At 34.1% G+C, this 17,997-nt stretch overlaps 2 protein-coding genes, 1 long non-coding RNA gene and 1 other non-coding gene across 5 annotated transcripts; 2 read left to right on the forward strand and 2 right to left on the reverse strand.

Moving 5' to 3' along the window:
• Positions 1–2,927: 2,927 nt before the first annotated feature.
• On the reverse strand, positions 2,928–9,291 carry LOC126674321 (ATP-dependent 6-phosphofructokinase 4, chloroplastic-like). The gene is made up of 14 exons (XM_050368760.2): positions 8,771–9,291; positions 8,617–8,663; positions 8,474–8,513; positions 8,322–8,384; positions 8,020–8,157; positions 7,765–7,923; positions 7,564–7,617; positions 7,356–7,424; positions 6,503–6,632; positions 6,360–6,400; positions 5,309–5,533; positions 4,358–4,406; positions 3,789–3,943; positions 2,928–3,636 (listed from the first exon to the last, which is right to left on the reverse strand). The coding sequence occupies exons 1-14, from the start codon at positions 9,020–9,022 to the stop codon at positions 3,469–3,471; spliced, it is 1,590 nt and encodes a 529-aa protein (XP_050224717.1). The 5' UTR covers positions 9,023–9,291; the 3' UTR covers positions 2,928–3,468.
• A 588-nt stretch (positions 9,292–9,879) lies between these two features.
• LOC126674322 (putative lipase ROG1) lies at positions 9,880–13,567 on the reverse strand. 2 transcript variants are annotated; one of them, XM_050368762.2, is made up of 11 exons: positions 13,194–13,567; positions 12,949–13,016; positions 12,644–12,714; positions 12,300–12,536; positions 11,312–11,475; positions 11,154–11,209; positions 11,011–11,063; positions 10,810–10,930; positions 10,528–10,625; positions 10,152–10,255; positions 9,880–10,078 (listed from the first exon to the last, which is right to left on the reverse strand). In XM_050368762.2, the coding sequence occupies exons 1-10, from the start codon at positions 13,331–13,333 to the stop codon at positions 10,184–10,186; spliced, it is 1,080 nt and encodes a 359-aa protein (XP_050224719.1). In that variant the 5' UTR covers positions 13,334–13,567; the 3' UTR covers positions 9,880–10,078; positions 10,152–10,183. The 2 variants fall into 2 exon arrangements, with proteins under 2 accessions (XP_050224719.1, XP_050224718.1); XM_050368761.2 differs by having other exon boundaries at positions 9,880–10,255.
• A 1,125-nt stretch (positions 13,568–14,692) lies between these two features.
• On the forward strand, positions 14,693–14,885 carry LOC126675951 (U2 spliceosomal RNA). The gene has a single exon (XR_007640132.1). It is a non-coding gene; the product is annotated as a U2 spliceosomal RNA (small nuclear RNA).
• A 408-nt stretch (positions 14,886–15,293) lies between these two features.
• On the forward strand, positions 15,294–17,798 carry LOC126673280 (uncharacterized). The gene is made up of 2 exons (XR_007639273.2): positions 15,294–15,688; positions 17,420–17,798. It is a non-coding gene; the product is annotated as an uncharacterized LOC126673280 (long non-coding RNA).
• Positions 17,799–17,997: the final 199 nt, after the last annotated feature.

Consider the following 17,997-nt stretch of genomic DNA (forward strand, 5'->3'; position numbering starts at 1 on the left):
GATGAATAATTCGAACCATTTAATTTTGATGATACGAGTACATGTCCAGGTTGATCTGATGGATGAATAAAGTATGGGTTTGATGCATCTATGGAGGGATTTATATTTTTGGTGTTTGAGAGGGTTTTTGTGAACTCGGATGATGTTTCAGTGGTCATTTTATTGGCTGGTATATGAAGGAATGATGAGGCACCAGGTATTGCTTTGATACCATGTAAAAAAGAGAGAGTGGTAGAAAAGTTTTGTATTGATAACGATAGCCTTTACAAGTAATGTATAGAGCTGTACAAAATAATATAGGAAACTAATTAGTGCTAATTTCTAGCCTATGAAACGGTAATAATCCTTTGTCAAAGGAATTAACAAATCGGCTAACTAAGGAAAGTCAAACTCTACATATTACAATAATATTTCTTAACAGTTAATGAGGACGGAGCCGCTTTTGGTTCTTCGAAAGCTGCCGGAGCAGGAGGAAATTACAGAACTTCAAGGGAATATTTTAAGGGCTGTTTTGTTTTCAGCATTGGGGTATTTTTTGCTTATATGGCTGAGCTTATGGCGGTGATGAAGGCAATCGAGATGATTTGGAATATGGGTTGGCATTAACTTTAGTTAGAATGTGATTCTTCTTATTGGGTTCAGTTGTAAATTTTCAAATTAAAATCCGTTTTTTGGTTGGTTAAAAACAATGGTAATGACTACAATACGTTTTTAAATGAATTTTCGGATTTTCCATTTATACAGAAAAGAATGTATGGCATTGAATATTTTAGCTAGACACGGAGTCTTTAATAGGATGACCTCTTATTGTTTTTAGGCTTATCCCCTTAAAATCCCCCCACCTTTTACCCCCAATTCGTTTGCACCCTCACGTTGTAAAACCACCAAATATATCCAAATTACGACCTTTCACTTTCAATTGCACCCTTAAGCATTAAATTGATCTTTTTTCACTTGAAAAATATTCAAATCAATACTTTAAATTTTAGCATATATTTTAAAATAGGACTTAATATTTTATTTAAAACAAAAATAAACCTATTTTTTCAAGTGAAAAGAGATCAATTTAATACTTGAGGGTGCAATTGAAAGTGAAAGGTCGTAATTTGGGTATATTTAGTGGTTTTGCAATGTGAGGGTGCAAACGAATTGGGTGTAAAAGGTGAGGGTTTTTGAGGGGATAAGCCTTGTTTTTATTAGTTATTTCTTTTTGCACATTAGTCAATCCCATCAGTATCTCATCTTCATATTATTAGTTTGTGTGTTTGGGATACCTGTTTCAAAGATTTATTTATTGTTGGAAATTTATAACACTCCAACAAAATATTTCCAATAATTAGGTATAATAGGAAAGTTAGTTGTACCAGGTTTATTTTCAATGATTATAATCAAAAATTCCAATATGATGTTTTAAGCGGGTGATGCTATTATTAAAATAACATTTGATAATGATAAAATAAAAAGTTTATTTTGATAAAACCACCTTCTTATATTGATTGATAAAGAGAAAATGTATTCAAATAAAAAAAAATATTTATACAAAAAAATATTATTAAAATAAAAAATATCATTCTTCCATATTCTAAAAAAAGTATTACACATTTTAAACAATTAGAAAAGTATTAAAATAAATTTAATTCGCCATATAAAATAATAAGCTATCTATTTATCATGTGATATATATAATAATAATAATAAATGTAATAATCAATCAATAATTTTTTTTTGTTATTATCATATGTCACATGATAAATTGATAGTTCATTATCTTATGTGACAAATTAAAAACAGGTGTGAATTTTTCAATTGTGGAGATTGTTTTTCACTTGCACATATAGAAAAAGGTCAAAAGCAATGATAGAAACAGAAACAGTAGTCGACTTCATGGTCCAATAATGTGCAACTTGCAAGACTAAAGCTGAATGAAAGTCTTTTAGTTCTATTGTCTATCGCATTTATTGTGTCATTATAAAAATAAGCCACCATTAATAACCCATAACTCTTTGTAGATCGGAATAAACCTTTACTAATAATTTTATAGTCCGAGTCTGAGCTAATTTTAACAGATTGGGATTCAAATTGAGGTTGTTATTTTCACTATCTACATCGTTCATTACAAAATAAGCGGTGTAAATTAAAAAAAAATAGTTTAACCAAATTAATTTACATCGTTCATTTTACAATAAACAATATAAATTGTAAATATGATCCTCTAAAATATTCATTTGAACGTGAGGGAATTCCAATTCAATTGTAACCCATTTGTTATTAAAGTCAATGCCAATAGCCAGCGGTTAGGGTGATGCAACATGAAAAGTAGGGCCAAACAATTAGATGCATATAGCCAAAAGAATTGGGAACTTAGCTATAACAGAAGTTGTATTTAGCCATCCCACTTGATCAAAACAATTAGGATTGATGGATGAACAAGTTGTGTTGCAACGAGGGTCCACTGCTCGACCCAGTTGCACTAAATTTGTTAGTGAAAATCCGTACATGTCCATATACAATGTCCCCAGTTGGCACAATAACAAGTTGTAAATTATGGTCCAATCAACTTGCAACTATTGCGAGAAACACGTCACATATTATGGCTATCGTCATACAATTTTATCCACATGACCTCATAATTCTAATTTTATTTTATTGGTTAGGTTAATAGGTTCTAATTCTTGGATTTCAAGGTGGACCACCTTAGCATTTACATACATGTCATGCAAATAGATGATTTTGATGTCCAAGGGATACGTTAAAGTTTTGTGGCTCCTACAACTATTAATGTCAATCCTACAATTACTATATGCACATTTACGGATTCTATTGAAGGAGCATGTGTTATGGAGCATGATAATGCTGTACATATGAACAAATAAATTGAATTTTTAAAATCATATCAAAATCGAGATTTGTTTTTATTGCAAATGATAAAAGTCGCAAATGGATGAATCTTTTATAGATCCTTAGACCATAAAAAAAGATAAGTGGATAACATATCAAGTACTGATTGAGCATATCACATAAACTTGACTGCGCCTAGTGGAATCAATCCAAATATAAAGGGAAGGTTTCATCAAAATTCTCCCAACTCAACAGTCAGAGTATCGGATCGTGAAAACCTTGCCAATGAACATCTCAGCTGGTACGCAACAGCCAACAGACACTCGATTCAGAAAGTATATGCCCCTCACATCCTTCCCAACAGGGTGGGTTACTGCTAAACTTGAGCCATTTCAAGTATGAAAGTTAACTTTCTATACATGCCATATATTTTGAATCAATGATAACACATCGAGCCATTGAATGATTTATAACTGCATGTCCTAGGCAGAAAATGTATAAAGCTAGGCTGCCAAATAATACTTCTCATACGTAAAAGTATATACTTCACAGGAACTTCGAATTCAGATCAGAGAAATTTCTCCATTTTGGCGCTGACCTGTTTAGCTTTCACGTTCAGATCCTCAAAATCTAAGTAGTAATCTTAATGTTGTCATTTCCCGCATCAACTTTGTTTTCATCTATTTGTTCTTGCAACATTTCATTTGATTTTAAGAAACTAGGCTGATTTGTGGATGCAAGTAGTCTAGCCCACATCCTATCTGTCAACTTCACTGTATTTGTTGCCTCTGTCACTCTCTGCATAACACCATCATCATGCTATTATAAACATATCAATTGAAGAGCATAAATTACGGAAACTCATTTTCATTCGGCAAAACATACACATGAATCCAATTTTTGCGCCTTGAATTTTATAGACATGACACAGATTAAGGATAAGTGCTTACTGCAATGGGAATATAAGCATGTCTGCTGTTCACAGGTCCAACTGTGAAGCCCGTATACCCAGCCATGGCTCCATGAACTGCACTTTGTGCAAGAAGAGTGCAATAAATGTTGTCTGATGCATTACTAGGAATGGCTCGTATCATATATGTTGGATCTGCAGAGAAACAGATTAAATATTAAACTTAACCATATTCTAGTCATCCAAATCATGAGTATATTCATCAAAAAAGAAATCATGAATATATAATATATTTCTTGTTCTTGTTAAAATCCCCACCGAGTATCACTTATTTTTCAACCTACACTTCTGCATGATATGGCCTCACAATAATCAGTGATATCATGAATAATATATGTTCTTTTGGCAAAACTTCCACTTAGCTGCAACAAAATGCTTGTTCAGTAATATATTTTTCTTTAAAGATTTGACTAACAGGATTTTTAAGAGCTGGAGTTCATATAGAAAAGATAGTGTAAAATTTACGGGCAAGTTTTAGTAGAAGTAGAACTCGACAAAGGTGTTGCTATAGAAAGTGAGATTCGAGACGGAGAGTATTTCAGAACGTACCTATATACTTCATATTTACAGCCATCTTGCGGAAGTTCGTAAAATGATCCTGCGATATTATAGATACAAATATGTCAATATGAGAAATTATGTAATAATAAGAAATAGCTTAGATGCAGAGAGAGTAGTAAAAGTTCAAATAACAGACGCGGAGCACTACAATCTCTTTCCTTGCGTGAGTTCAAAATGCTAAGTCACTAACTAGTGCAGTTGCTTAGTGGCAACAGGGTCCAAAAAACCCTATACTGAAACCCTGCAATGGGATTTCCATGTTTGATCCATTCTTCCTTACTTTTGCTCGGTCAAGCTTAGCAGGCCACAGGGCATGTTGCTGACATGGAGCAGTTCTATATTCTCTGCATTTTAATTTCTAAATAGCATCCCTCTACACTCTCACACAAGAGTGTGACTAGTGACTAGTGAGTAGTGAATGTGCGTTAGTACATCCTAGTGTAATATTTACAACATATTTTTAAACATCCCCTCAGGTATGTGTTAAAATCAGCCAAGATACTACAGAATCCTTGACTTTCACGTGATCTTTTCACTTCTGGCCAAATCTTTCGACTACAACAAAATTAGCCATGACCAGTTGTAACTTGTAAGTGATATAATTGCATACATGCTGTGCTTTCAATAAAAACCATTAAGCACGATCACAAAGAATTAATTCATCCTCATCATGTTTCTTTACCTATAGGCATTGGATGTAGCCGAATATAATTATGTAATCCTTTTCCACTATCAGACAACGCTTTAGCAACAGTTGACTATTTTGGGTGATATAATTGTATCCTCATATCTATATTTTAGGATCTGCAGGTGATGTCTGGTTCCAAGGCCAAAATGCTTCTAGATAGAAATAAACTATTTTGTGACCTTGCGGAAAGAGATGTTCAGCAGAAAATGCAAATAATAAATCAAGTAAAGAAAGCACATTTTGACTTCTACCTTAATGTTCTGGGTCAACCACAGGCCAACATCAAGAAGAAGCTTGTTTCCTGATGCATCTCTCTCATCAGTTGCTTGTGTGCTCTGAGCAACATATTCCTGTCCTGCTCCTTCTGCTATCACAATGACCAAATGGCCATTTTCTTTTAGCCGCTGCTCAATATATTCATAGAGCCCACCTGGGCCTTCCAGAAAGAATGGAGATTCTGGAATTAAGCAACAATCCTGTCACATCCCAAATACGTTCATGACACTTATGGTTACACTGTCCAAATCACATCAAGGAATCAAATACCCAAAGAAACATGTCCTATTTGCTACTTGTTTAAGTAATGACAGAAATTGGACAACAATGGTGATAGAAATAGAAATGAAGCTAGAATATAATGCAAAGATGGTTGCTTCGGGAAATGGACCAACAACCTTATCCACTGAATTGAACAGAGATGTACTTAAATTTATTACTCTGGTATTACTCTCTTGCAGACTAAAATACTCATTACCAAAATGAGATTGTGAAAATCACATTCATTGTGGGTTCAAAAAAACTCTAAACAAATATTTTTCACAGTTTCCGTATCAAAAATAATTTTTGTTACTGATATTATCTGGAGGAATTACTAGCAAAAACCAGAATGGAAGCTCATATTGAGACAAATGGTTATAAAGAAGGAATCAACTCATACGTTTATAATAAGCTACGAGCCGTGCAAGAATGCGGGGATATAGCAAGTAAGCAGCAAGGTTCTCCCTTTAGCCTTTAGGACCAACTACAACAAGCTCGCGACTCTAATAGAAAGAAGCAAATGATTGACCCATCATATCATCCGAAGAAACGGAAAATACCAAAAAGTTCAAATTCAGCCAAAGTTAGCCTCACACTCATCTCAAAACCAAGTACATTAACCAAAAGTAGCTCTTACACACCTTGAATTTACTAAGTACTAATAATTGACAGTTCATTGACACCCAAAAGTGTATATATATAAACAGATTTTTGTCACAAGGAAGAAAGGTCTTGGTCCAAAAAAAAAAGGAAGTAAGGTCTTACCACATCTCTGCTTGCCAAAGTTGCAAACATAGCAATGAAACCTGAAGAAATAAAAAAAACAAGGCAACAGGAAAAAAAAATCATGAGAACTTGAATCTGTATAGAAATTTAGAAAACCTTATAGATATTATCAAATAACCTACCACTGTATCTACCCATCAGTTTAACTACTCCAACTCCATTCTCTACACTTTCAACCTCTACATGCGCAGCATAAATTGCTCTTTGAGCTTCCTCAACAGCAGTATCAAATCCAAAAGATTTGTCTATCACCTAAAACCGCAAACACAAACCACTGCAATGTATAAGGACTTCATATAAGAATAAGCCTTCAAAATAAATACCTAACAGGACTCAAAAAATATAGAAATATGGGAGACTTGACCTAATGAACCTGGAAGACACTTTGAAAAGAAGGGTCAAGCCCCCAAGAAACATAAAGAAAGGCTAGATGAATAAACACAAATTGGCAACTTACTCAACAAAATTATCATTTTTTCACCAATAATAAATTGAAGAAAATTAAAGTTTTCACACAAGCAATAGGCTCAAATTGCAACTATTATGCAAAACTCCAGGTAGCAGCTAAGTACCTTGCTTCATCCTGTCTAAGACAAATTTTGATAGTGTCAAGGCATCAATGATTCAAGTTCAAACTAATTGTACCTATCTCATATTCTCATACCAAATCAATTTGCCCCAGCTATAAGTTGTTCTAGAAGTTCACCGCCCTATCCATGATATTCCTGAATATAGTGAACTTGGAACTAAAAGGAAACTGTACGGAATTAGCATGAGATAAATGAAGTTCACATGAATAATTGAAATTTTAACCATTAAATCTTGTTCTTTGTGATAAATTGAGATATTCTATAGATTGTTGTAAGTTGATACCATAGAGTCTATTGTCCCTCTAAAGCCCTTCTTGTAACTTCTACTAGCTGCAGTACAACAACACATTTTGCCATGAATTAGGGAAGAGTTGATAAAACTTACAGCAATATCATTATCAATTGTCTTGGGGACTCCAGCAACTGCCACTGGAAGACCACGTCTCTCAACTTCCTTAACAAAAGAAATGCACCAATAGAACCAAAAAATTAGAAAATTAAATAAAAACTGCTGCATTTTCCCAAAATGCAGTATGACTAATAGCTGTTAACTAAAAATAGAAGCATTCTTTTTAGTCAGATGATTTGATCACCTTGGAAATTAGAGCTGCTCCTTTCTGAGTGCCATCACCTCCAATAATATACACCTACAATCCATGAAAGTTCAGTTTACACAAAAACTTAATGAAAGTTCAGTTTGTTTTATCTTTTTCTTTGCTACTGTCTCTTGATTTTCCTGAAAAAGAAACTTAAATACCAGAAAAACAAAATGAATTAAAAGAACAAATATATACCTGATTTATCCCCCTGTCCTGAATGCTATCAACAATCTTTTGAGTATCATGGCCGCCTCTAGACGTTTGAAGAAAAGTTCCACCACGCTTATGAATATCATTCACACCTTTAGGAGTCAATGTCGATGTGTTTCTGGAGTAGAATCCTTTATATCCTCCCTTCAAAGTTCCAAATTAATAATTTCTCCCTTGATAAAAACAAATGAAATAACCAAGGGAGTATCAACGAAGCTAGGTAATTCAAAGAAAACTCACCTGAATGCCAAGTATATTATTGACACCATACATATAATTCAGTCCACAAACTATCTCCCGGATAACTGTGTTAATCCCTGGACATAAACCCCCACAAGTCACAATGCAAGCACGAACTTCTTCAGGTTTAAAATAGACCTATCATCACAATCACCGTCTGTTAGCTTTTCACGATTTGAAAGTAACATTATGGTGTGGCTTCATTTGCTACGAATCACTTGCAATAATTCAATTTCATGCGCATTACATTTTTGCAAAATGAAGTCATATTTATAGTAAAGGCATTTCTACTTCAAATTTACCTTTTCTCTCGGGCCTGCGCGCCTAAAATGAACTCCTCTCGGAATATCTTTCTGTACAACAACCTGATTCGAAACAGCACAACAATTACGATGGGGATAACAACAGAATTGCCAGTCAAAATTTAGTCAAAACGCGGTTTATATATACTCACTGATTCAGCCACCGCATCCTCTGGCTTAACAAAAGTTTCCCTAGCCAAAACAAAAACATTGTTCAATTACCGGCTAATTACTCAAATCAGTCTATTTAAATACATTGAAGTGAAATAAATTAAATGAATAGTAACTGACGTACTTGACAATGGCATATGCTTGACTTTTATGCAGTGGATTAGGGTAAGACTGGAAATAAAGAAAAGTAAGTAAGCAAAGATTAGCAAATTAAAAATTAACTATAACAACGATCAAACATATTAATAATACATATAAAAAAAGAGAAAAATAAGTACAGGTAAATCAGGAAGAAAATCTGTTAAGTGAGGGACGTCTTCGAGGATGAAGCCGTTATCATTAACAGCGCCGTTAGATGTTTGAGCTTTGAGAGTCAAGATACGGCGATTTTGGCGCCAAAATAAAGATTGCGTGGATTTGGGATTGGAATAGCGAATCGCTGGAAATAGATACGGTTGCTGTAGTAGAAAACGCGAGGTGGTAGAAGAGGAGGAGGTGTGAGAGACGGAGAAGTGAACGGTAAGATTCATAGTCTGATTTCGAGGGAAGAACTGTAAGTGTTGCAATGGAGAATTGGTGAGCGTGTGGAAGAAGAAAGAAAAGAATTTGTGTACGGAGTCGTTTGCTGCAGGCAGGCGAGGTGATTGTTATGCTTTTTGCTTTTGCCCAAGAGATCAGTTCTTCACTAGTCAAACGACAGCACACGTACCCTAGTCTTTGGGTGCTACTGTCAAATGAAGAAATTAATTGGAAGCTGTAACTAGAAAGGAGGTGAACAAAAGGTTATAGAGGTGCCTGAACTTGTGTGTCAGTATCAATAAGCTTACGTTTAACAATTTTAATTAATTAATAATATTCTCTAAAGATCAATTAAATAGAATAAACGTGTTCGTGGCCTTGATAATCCAGTTTGAAGCTAAGTATTCGACGGGAATGACCTTTTATTTTGAAAAGGGATCAATTAGTAGAATAAAATAATTTAGAAAAGTTCTTATTATGAACGAGAAATGAATAACCTTTTGTTTCTTTTTAGTCAAAGTGACTACTACAACAAATTTTAGTACTATCTTTTTGGAACTGATTTCTCAAGTGTCATGCCAACTGTTTCCTTAGCATCTCCGTTACAAAAAATACTTAGATGAACCAAACTCGTTATGTATTTAATGAATGTTCTGTAATTCTACGTCGTGAACTATTCATGTAGAAATTCCTTCTTCCTTGCAGTATTCATCAAACCATTTTGTTCATGAAGACTTTCCTTTTGCAAAAATATGATAAATTTTAGTTTCAAACCTCAGCAAAGAAATTGATTGAATATGATATCAAATTCCTTTATGTTGCGACTCTACCTCTCATAGGGTTATATTCGACCAAACTGGACTCTACATAGAGAAATCAGACATTTTTACCTGCATGCTTTAAGAAAAAGGCAAGTCCTTACTACATAGCACTAATTACATTTTATAAGTGTTCTCGTATAATTGTAATTACAATAATTTGGTAAACAAACAAAATTTCCCTTAATTGTGGATCTCGCGGCAGGCTTTGTCGAGTTCAGAGTAACTGAAAAGTAGATGAACTTCAACCTGCAACAGTCACATTTTCGATACAGGTCTAAAATCCAGATAGAAGTTTAAGACAGTTTTCATTGTAGCTTACCAAATGGAAGTAATATCTAGAAGTTGTTTAATCTAAAGAAGAATATGATCAATAATGTGCTGTATAACATCTGCACCTTCTATATGCATCACATTATCTTTAACCTGCCAAATTGATCAAGCATGCTGTAAGTTAATACTCAAGGTGTTTTCGTTGCATCTAAACACCAGAGAAACAATTATCATTCCCGGGGTACAACATTTTTTGATGTTAAAAACATGCAACAAACGCACAACCAGCTATTCTATGGCGATTACGATAGCATGTGAACCTACAGAATGTGCAAGCTAGCACCAATGGCAATGGGCACATTTATGCAAGCATCCAGCGCGTGAAGTTGTCGAGGAAGCAAAGAGAGATGATCTGAAAGAAATACCTGAATGACACTATGAGCAGCAAACCTCTGCCTGCTGCTATGGAAGCTAACATCTACTTTTTCCCACGACACTCGGGATAGACCTGTCACTAGCTCCTCTGCATCAACAATCTCCACTCAGCAAACTTAAAGAATAAGCAGTTGTTGAGAAAAGCAATATGAATGTCCAACATTTTCGATGAAGTGAATGGGTGAACTTGAGATACACTAAGGGGCCAATATATCAATCACAGCAGGCAGAATGTCCTATATATCAACCAGAAAAACAAAATTGGGACATACCTTCAATCTTGTCAGAGTTATTTTCCTCTGTTAAAATAAGATCAGTTCCTTCAGAATCATAGGACTTGCAGCGTTCTTCATATACAATATGTGGATACTTTTCATTCAAATGATCCTCCCACTAATATCCACAAAAGTAATCAGATCCGAACATCAGGTTACAAACATTCTTATAGAAGTACAAAGAACAAGCAGATGTACCTTTGGCAATTCACTGTTACGCCTAATTGATGATGTCCTCCAGCCCACAATATCTACTTATCATCAAGGAAGCAAACCAGTGAAGACCAAGAATAATTTTCAATCACACAAATAATACACGCTTCAAATAAATCCAAGGATACGGTCATAACCCACGTTTGAATACACAACTCGACGTCTAAATGTGCGCAAAGCAGACCTACACAATGAGTTTGATGCTTCTGTCAAATTACTTATAAAAATATGTAACAGTAATGACACCTTAGTATAAATAAGCAAGACATGAGATCCAAGTCTATACATGAAAAAGCAATCGCCATAGTCTTCTATCATCTGTTTAAGCAATGGAGGTTTTCCTTCATCAACATCAGTTAGAAAAAGGTGTCGGCCTGTTCTCCTGAATATCCAATGAATAACAAGGCCTGCAGCTTTCTCAAAGGCATTTACACCAAAAAGAAAAGGTACCTGCACGTAAAAGATAATGATTTTGGCAAAACTGGAGATGGAACAACATTGAAGTTGCTAAAACCTATAAATAACTTTTGTCACATCTAGCAGTTTGTTACCATCATAAAAAATTTGAGCACATATCATATTAGTTTAATTATGCAGCCTCAAATTAGTGAGTATCCAGGGTAGCTTACCATAAAATGGATTGTGATGAAGCAACACTAAGAGCTGATGAAAATACATAGGGAGAGATTATTCAGAATTTTAAGTGATAAGCTTACATAATGATACGTGTAGGAGATGGTGGGAGGCAATTAAGCTACTTTTATCATCATTCCAATTAGATATTGCCTCAGAGTTGCTCAACCCAGCATATTTACCTAGCATAAACCACCATGCATTCTAGGTTCACTTGCTTTTGCTTTGATAGAAAACATAGGTGAGGCAAGTGTCGCATAATATTATCATGATTTGTGACCTAATAAAGGTGTAAGATTAAAACTCACTGCTATCAATTCAAGCAAGCTCAATTTCTAATATGTACTCCCAAAAATCGCTTTCACTTTATCATTAAGGCTCAAAATTGTGGCATTATTTCAAGCACCAATTTGTCATCTCAAAGTTAATTTGTGGAAGCAACTTAGATATGATACTCTTTCAACTTCCATTTGGAAGAATCTTACTTTATCAACTAATAAATGTTTCATAACTTTTACTCATTACTCAGATGCAGAGAATTTCATGTAGTCATCTCTCGCTATGTATTCTCAAGTCTTAGGGAGGATACTGTTTTTTTTTTTAAATAATATGCACGAACAAAAAGAGTTGAGATGCAAGACCTGCTTGTTCCCCCTTGAACCAAGATGGGGTGTAGCAACAGTGATGAAGTTCATAGCTTCCAAGCCACCAATTGTAGCCTTCAAGCCCTCTCTATCAGCTGGTGACTCTCCTAAATTTTCATCTATGAGAGGTCTATACAATCTCCCAATTGCATATCTCGCCACCAACCCTCCCACAGAATGTGCAATGAAGGAAATCTTTCGTAAATTTGGCTTTCTTTGAATCACCTCAAGAACCTGGAATTCATGTCAGTTAGAAACGAAACAGAACACATAGCACTTGGTGAAAGCACGAAGCAAAACTGCATTTTATAACACAAATAAAAAAAATATGAAAAACCAACCTCCTGAGCTAACCGCTCACCCATCACATCCACGCCATCAAGAGTCAGCCTTGACGCATTACGTTCACTACCTATAAGTTTGTAAACCAACATAAGCATTCTATTCAAAGGGGAAAGAGCCATTGCTTTAAGAGCAACTAATTAAATTTAGCTTGCTTCCAACATAAGCATTCTACTCCGAGAAAAAGATCATTCGGTTTTCATAGCAAATTCCAAATAAAATCCTCAATGGAAACTAATTAAATTTAGCACACGTTCATTTAGAAACATTATTTAAAAAAATAAAAAAAGGAATTGCTCCTTACAATGAACAATTACTTTATCAGGAAGCATTCTAACAAACTGCTCCGCTCCAAACTTCCAATCTGAGGCACTGCACATAATTACATAACAGAACCTTAGTCGATTAACAAAATTATTAAAATAAGCAAGAAAATCCATCAAATAAACTTCCTAATAATAAAAATTAGCGCAACCTAATTCTTGTGAATTAATTACAAAATCAAAACACGAAACAAATTCCTCAAAATAATAAATAAAATTTTCAGACCTTCCAAGAATACCGTGGACCATGATAACAAGATGATCAGCAGAAGAAGAATCAGACTCGTTACAACTCCAAACATCGCAGCTTCCGTTAACCGACTCCGTAGAACAAACTCCGTTCTTAACACCCTCTCCGTTCTCCATAATTTGCTTCAATTCCCACAATTAATTCGCTCTTAAGTTATTTAATACGCATTTAAAATTTGACCAACTAATGATCAGATAAATGAACCAGAGGTTTTGGGTTCGGTTATAGGAAATCTTGGTTAGAGTTTGGTTAGTTAGGAAAATAAATGAATTGAAGAAGAAAGAAATGCCTGAGGGCGAAGAAAGCTTAGAAAAAAGAAGACGTAGAGAAGGAAAGACTCATGAAATGAAAATGAAATAAAAGGTAGTGGATATTTTCCTGCTTTTGGATGCGGTTGCCAGTTAAGTTTCTCCACGTCGGCAGATAAACCAAATTTGCCCCTTTTTATCGGGTTTGCAAATAAATATCCATTGAAAATGATAGGGATGGGAAATATACTTACCGATAGGGGTGTAAATGAACCGAGCCGTTCGCGAGCAGCTCGGTGTTCGGCTCGACAAGAGCTCGGTTCATGTTCGTTCGTATTTTAAACGAACCGAGCTCGAACTTGATTTTATGTTCGTTAATATAAACGAGCCGAACATGAACATAGTGGTGTTCGGCTCGTTTATGTTCGCGAACAGCTCGAATAAGAGTTCATGAACAAGCTCGTGAACGAGCTCGACTAAGAGTTCGTAAACGAGTTCGTGAACGAGCTCGTATATAGTTCACGAACAAGCTCGTTTAGAAACTCGATTAGGTGTTCGTGAACTAATTCATATCTAGATTAATTTGTATAATTATGTTTCTAATTTATTCAGCTCATATTCGTGAACGAGTTCGATTAGATTGTTTTTAATTTATTCAGCTCATATTCGTGTTTGTTCGTTTAAAAGTTCGTGCTCGTTCGTTTATCCGCTAAACGAGCGGGCTCACGAACGAGCTCGTTTAGTACTTATCGAGTTCGTTCGCGAGCTTGTTCGTGAACGAGCTCGTTTAGTACTTATCGAGCTCGTTCGTGAGCTCGTTCGTGAACTTGTTCGTTTAGCGGCTAAACGAACGAACACGAGCTGAACACGAACCGAACATGAACACTATAAAATTTAAACGAACCGAACATGAACACTCTGTTCAAAGCTCGACTGAACATGAACCGAACATGAACACCTTGTTCGCCAAACGAGCCGAACATGAACACTCCAAAGCTCGGCTCGGCTCGGTTCATTTACACCCCTACTTACCGACTAAATTAACCGATCCATAGATGATCTTTTATCGATTCGATTCAACTAAAAAATTTGGATTCGATCGGTTCAGTTTTAATAAAAAAATGTTTAAATATTAATTTGGTTTGAGATTTGAATCGTTAAAATTATTCGGACTAGCTAAATAAACTGAATTTTTTTAAAAGAAGTTCGATTGTTTTTATGTTTTTGTTAGTTTTTAACCGAACCGGCTGAATTATCGACCTATTTTATCGGTTCAGTTTAATATCTGATATGTGGGTCATTGGCCCACACAATATTAAATTTATTTTTTAAAGGGGAGGGTTCACCACAGTAGCTTGCTACTGCAACCGTCACGAGTCGCTTGAGCGTTGCACTACTACTCTAGCCTGGCTCACCCCTCCGAAAAAAAGAGAAAAAAAATAAAAAAAATGTTCCAATTATAATTTTTTATTCGGTCGGTTTGATTTTTTATATTCGGTCGATCAGTTAGTTCGGTTTGAAAAGTTCGGTTCATTTTAACCGAACCAATCAGATGTTTATCCCTAAAGAATAAATATATCTAAAAAAATAAATTATTAACTAGTGCCCCTAAAGAATAAATATATCTAAAAAAATAAATTATTAACTAGTGCATAATAGTTTTTAAAATACAATGTATCATTTTAAATTTAAATGTTATAAGCACTAGATAGTATTATAGTAAAGTCGTGAAATATAAATTTTATATTAATTAATATAAATTTTTAGACAAACTATTTTAAATTTAGTAATATAATTCTACTAGAACTTTTTTAAATTTTCCTGCACAGATTTACTTTCTAAATCAATCACATGCTCTTGTTTTGTTTACCCCTCTGCCCATTATAAGACCAACTCCATTCCCACCGTCAACTTCTGATGCTGACCCACTTCCAATCAAAACATACGGTTCTTGATCTCATTCCATTCCACCTATTAACTCAATAACTTCTACCCATTTGATCACAAGCTAACTCAGTTGACACTTGCTTAGCTCCCAAACAACTTTACAAAACAAAACAAAAGAAAATAGATAGATAAGAAAAGGAGTGAGCTTTGCAAAGAAATGAGAGCTCTTTCTCTTCAAATTTTCTTATTCTTTCTTGTTCAAACTGTTAATGGAGAGAATCCTTCACGTGGAAAGTTACTAACGGTGACATCTACCCTTTAGGTGTTAAGCAACAGGTACCCTCTGCATTACTTTACTTCACTTTTTTGTGCTCTCTGGTTTTACTTTTCTTGGTAATGTTTCTTGATTTTCTTGAATCTAAACAACATGCCTTTTTTCTTTATTTGGTAGTGTTATAAGCACTAGATAGTATTATAGTAAAGTCGTGAAATATAAATTTTATATTAAATATAAATTTTTAGACAAATTATTTTAAATTTAGTAATATAATTCTACTACAACTTTTTCAAATTTTCCTTTCTAAAAATTTTAAATATCATCTGTAACGATTTTTAATTACTCTTAATATGGTGTGCATATCTTGATTGAGATTTTTTAGTAGCCTGATATGTATCAAACAGACTATGTAATTTTTGTGAATAAACATAAGTAGAAGAAAAGAAAAGGCCGAGAAGGCGGCGCGTCGGCTATGGCGCGTTTTGTAGTCGGTACTTTTGACGACGACGACGTGTATTGTTTTTTTTTTTAATTCTAGGTCTACTTGAAAACAATCGGCTGAGCTATCTGCTAAAAAATATAGGCAAAATGTATATCATACGTGTGTCTCTTTATTTATACATATTTTAGCATTAAATCCCTCTATTTTTATTTCATCAATATTCATTCCTGTAATTTTAATTTTATATATATTAAGTCTCCACTATATTAAATAAAATGTATGTACTTCATACGCTATTAGTAAATTGTATTAAAAATTTATATACAAATTTTTGATCTTTAAATTATGTATTAAAATAAAAAAGTGAGTTATAATTTTAAAATCAAAAATAAAAAGATAGCATATTAATTTGAAACAAAGAGACGGAAATTGACATAGAGCAATTCACATGACAGTGTTTATGTAGTAACGGATAAAGACGCTCACTAAACTACAACTATTTCTTTAATTATTTTTATCTAAATTATTGTCACTTTGCGTACATCTAAAAGTTAAAGTGAATTAATTCATCACTTATGTCACATCTTCTTTCAGCTGCTTATTTATTTAGCTTTTAAAATAAAGTAGACGCTCCGCGCAATGGTTATGGTGGATAATTTTTCTTGGTTTACAATAACTTTTTTTTCATTGAGTAAACAAATACAAAAAAATTTAGTACATAACTTGGTTTACAAGAAAAAAAAATTACCGCCTGTGCCAAAATATGTACTTCTTTGTTGAAATTTTGACTCACATGTTGAACAAAGAATTCTTGAAAAGAAGATTGTAGATGCCATATATATTCTGACAAATTCTCCAAACTTGATGTAATTGAAAGATACAATTGAATTTATTGTCTGTATATCAATGTTGATGTTTACAACACCACAAGGAGGAACCAAAAAAGTGGTAGATGGTTGTTGGATTGTTGCATTTGTTGTCTCCATTTCAGATTCATCCATGTCCAAACAACAATATTAGTGTGATATTTATTGATTGTTTATGACATTTATTATTATCTTTTTCATATGATAAATCGATGGTTTATAATCACATATGGTGAACTAGGTTCACATAAGTATTATTCGTGTGGAGAATTTTTTTTCCTTTACTGCTTGAAGAATGTTGAGATGCAAGTTTAAGATTGTTGTTTCAATCATTTATTTCTCAATTGGAATAGGTGTTTTGTAGCATTGTTCTTTAATATATATAGCGTTATAAGTATACCTTCTAATAAAAACTTTATTCAAACAAACGCAAAAATTATACAATCTCCAGTTTTCACTTATTTCATTTGTTCTGGCTGCAGTCTACAGAGCCAAAATTAAACAGAAACTAAAATACAAGAGTTAGGGGGGACATATTTCCTTGATGCTCCTGCATCATGCAACAGACTTGCGTGGTGGCCTGAATGTTGTCCTCCGGGCATAGTAAACTGTGATGATGAGTATAACATTACTTATTATGATAGTTTCCATTCTCATCAACTTCAAGAAAGATCCGACTTGCAATTTCAATCATTAGATTGAGAAAAGAGAGGGTGAGAAAATTACGTGGACAAGAGAAAAAGTAGAACAGACCTCGGAATAAATTTGAACAAGATTGTGCCAGAGAGGCCTAAAATCTTCATCAAAGTAAACATTGATTGCACAAAATGGCATTATTTCAAACTATATAATTTACATCTGTATTGGTTTTGAAATCAATCACGGGTAGACCAAAGTCTTACATTCTAAAGCTCAGCTAGACAAATCATACCTTTGAGAATAAATATTGCTGCCAGAATGCCAGATGGACACAGAAATGGGAGGTGACATCTAGATTATTGGAAGATAATACTTATGATAATGATAATAGTAATAGTACTAGTAATAATACTAATAAGAA

This window comes from Mercurialis annua, linkage group LG3 (assembly GCF_937616625.2).
Source record: "Mercurialis annua linkage group LG3, ddMerAnnu1.2, whole genome shotgun sequence".
Classification (NCBI taxonomy): Eukaryota; Viridiplantae; Streptophyta; class Magnoliopsida; order Malpighiales; family Euphorbiaceae; genus Mercurialis; species Mercurialis annua.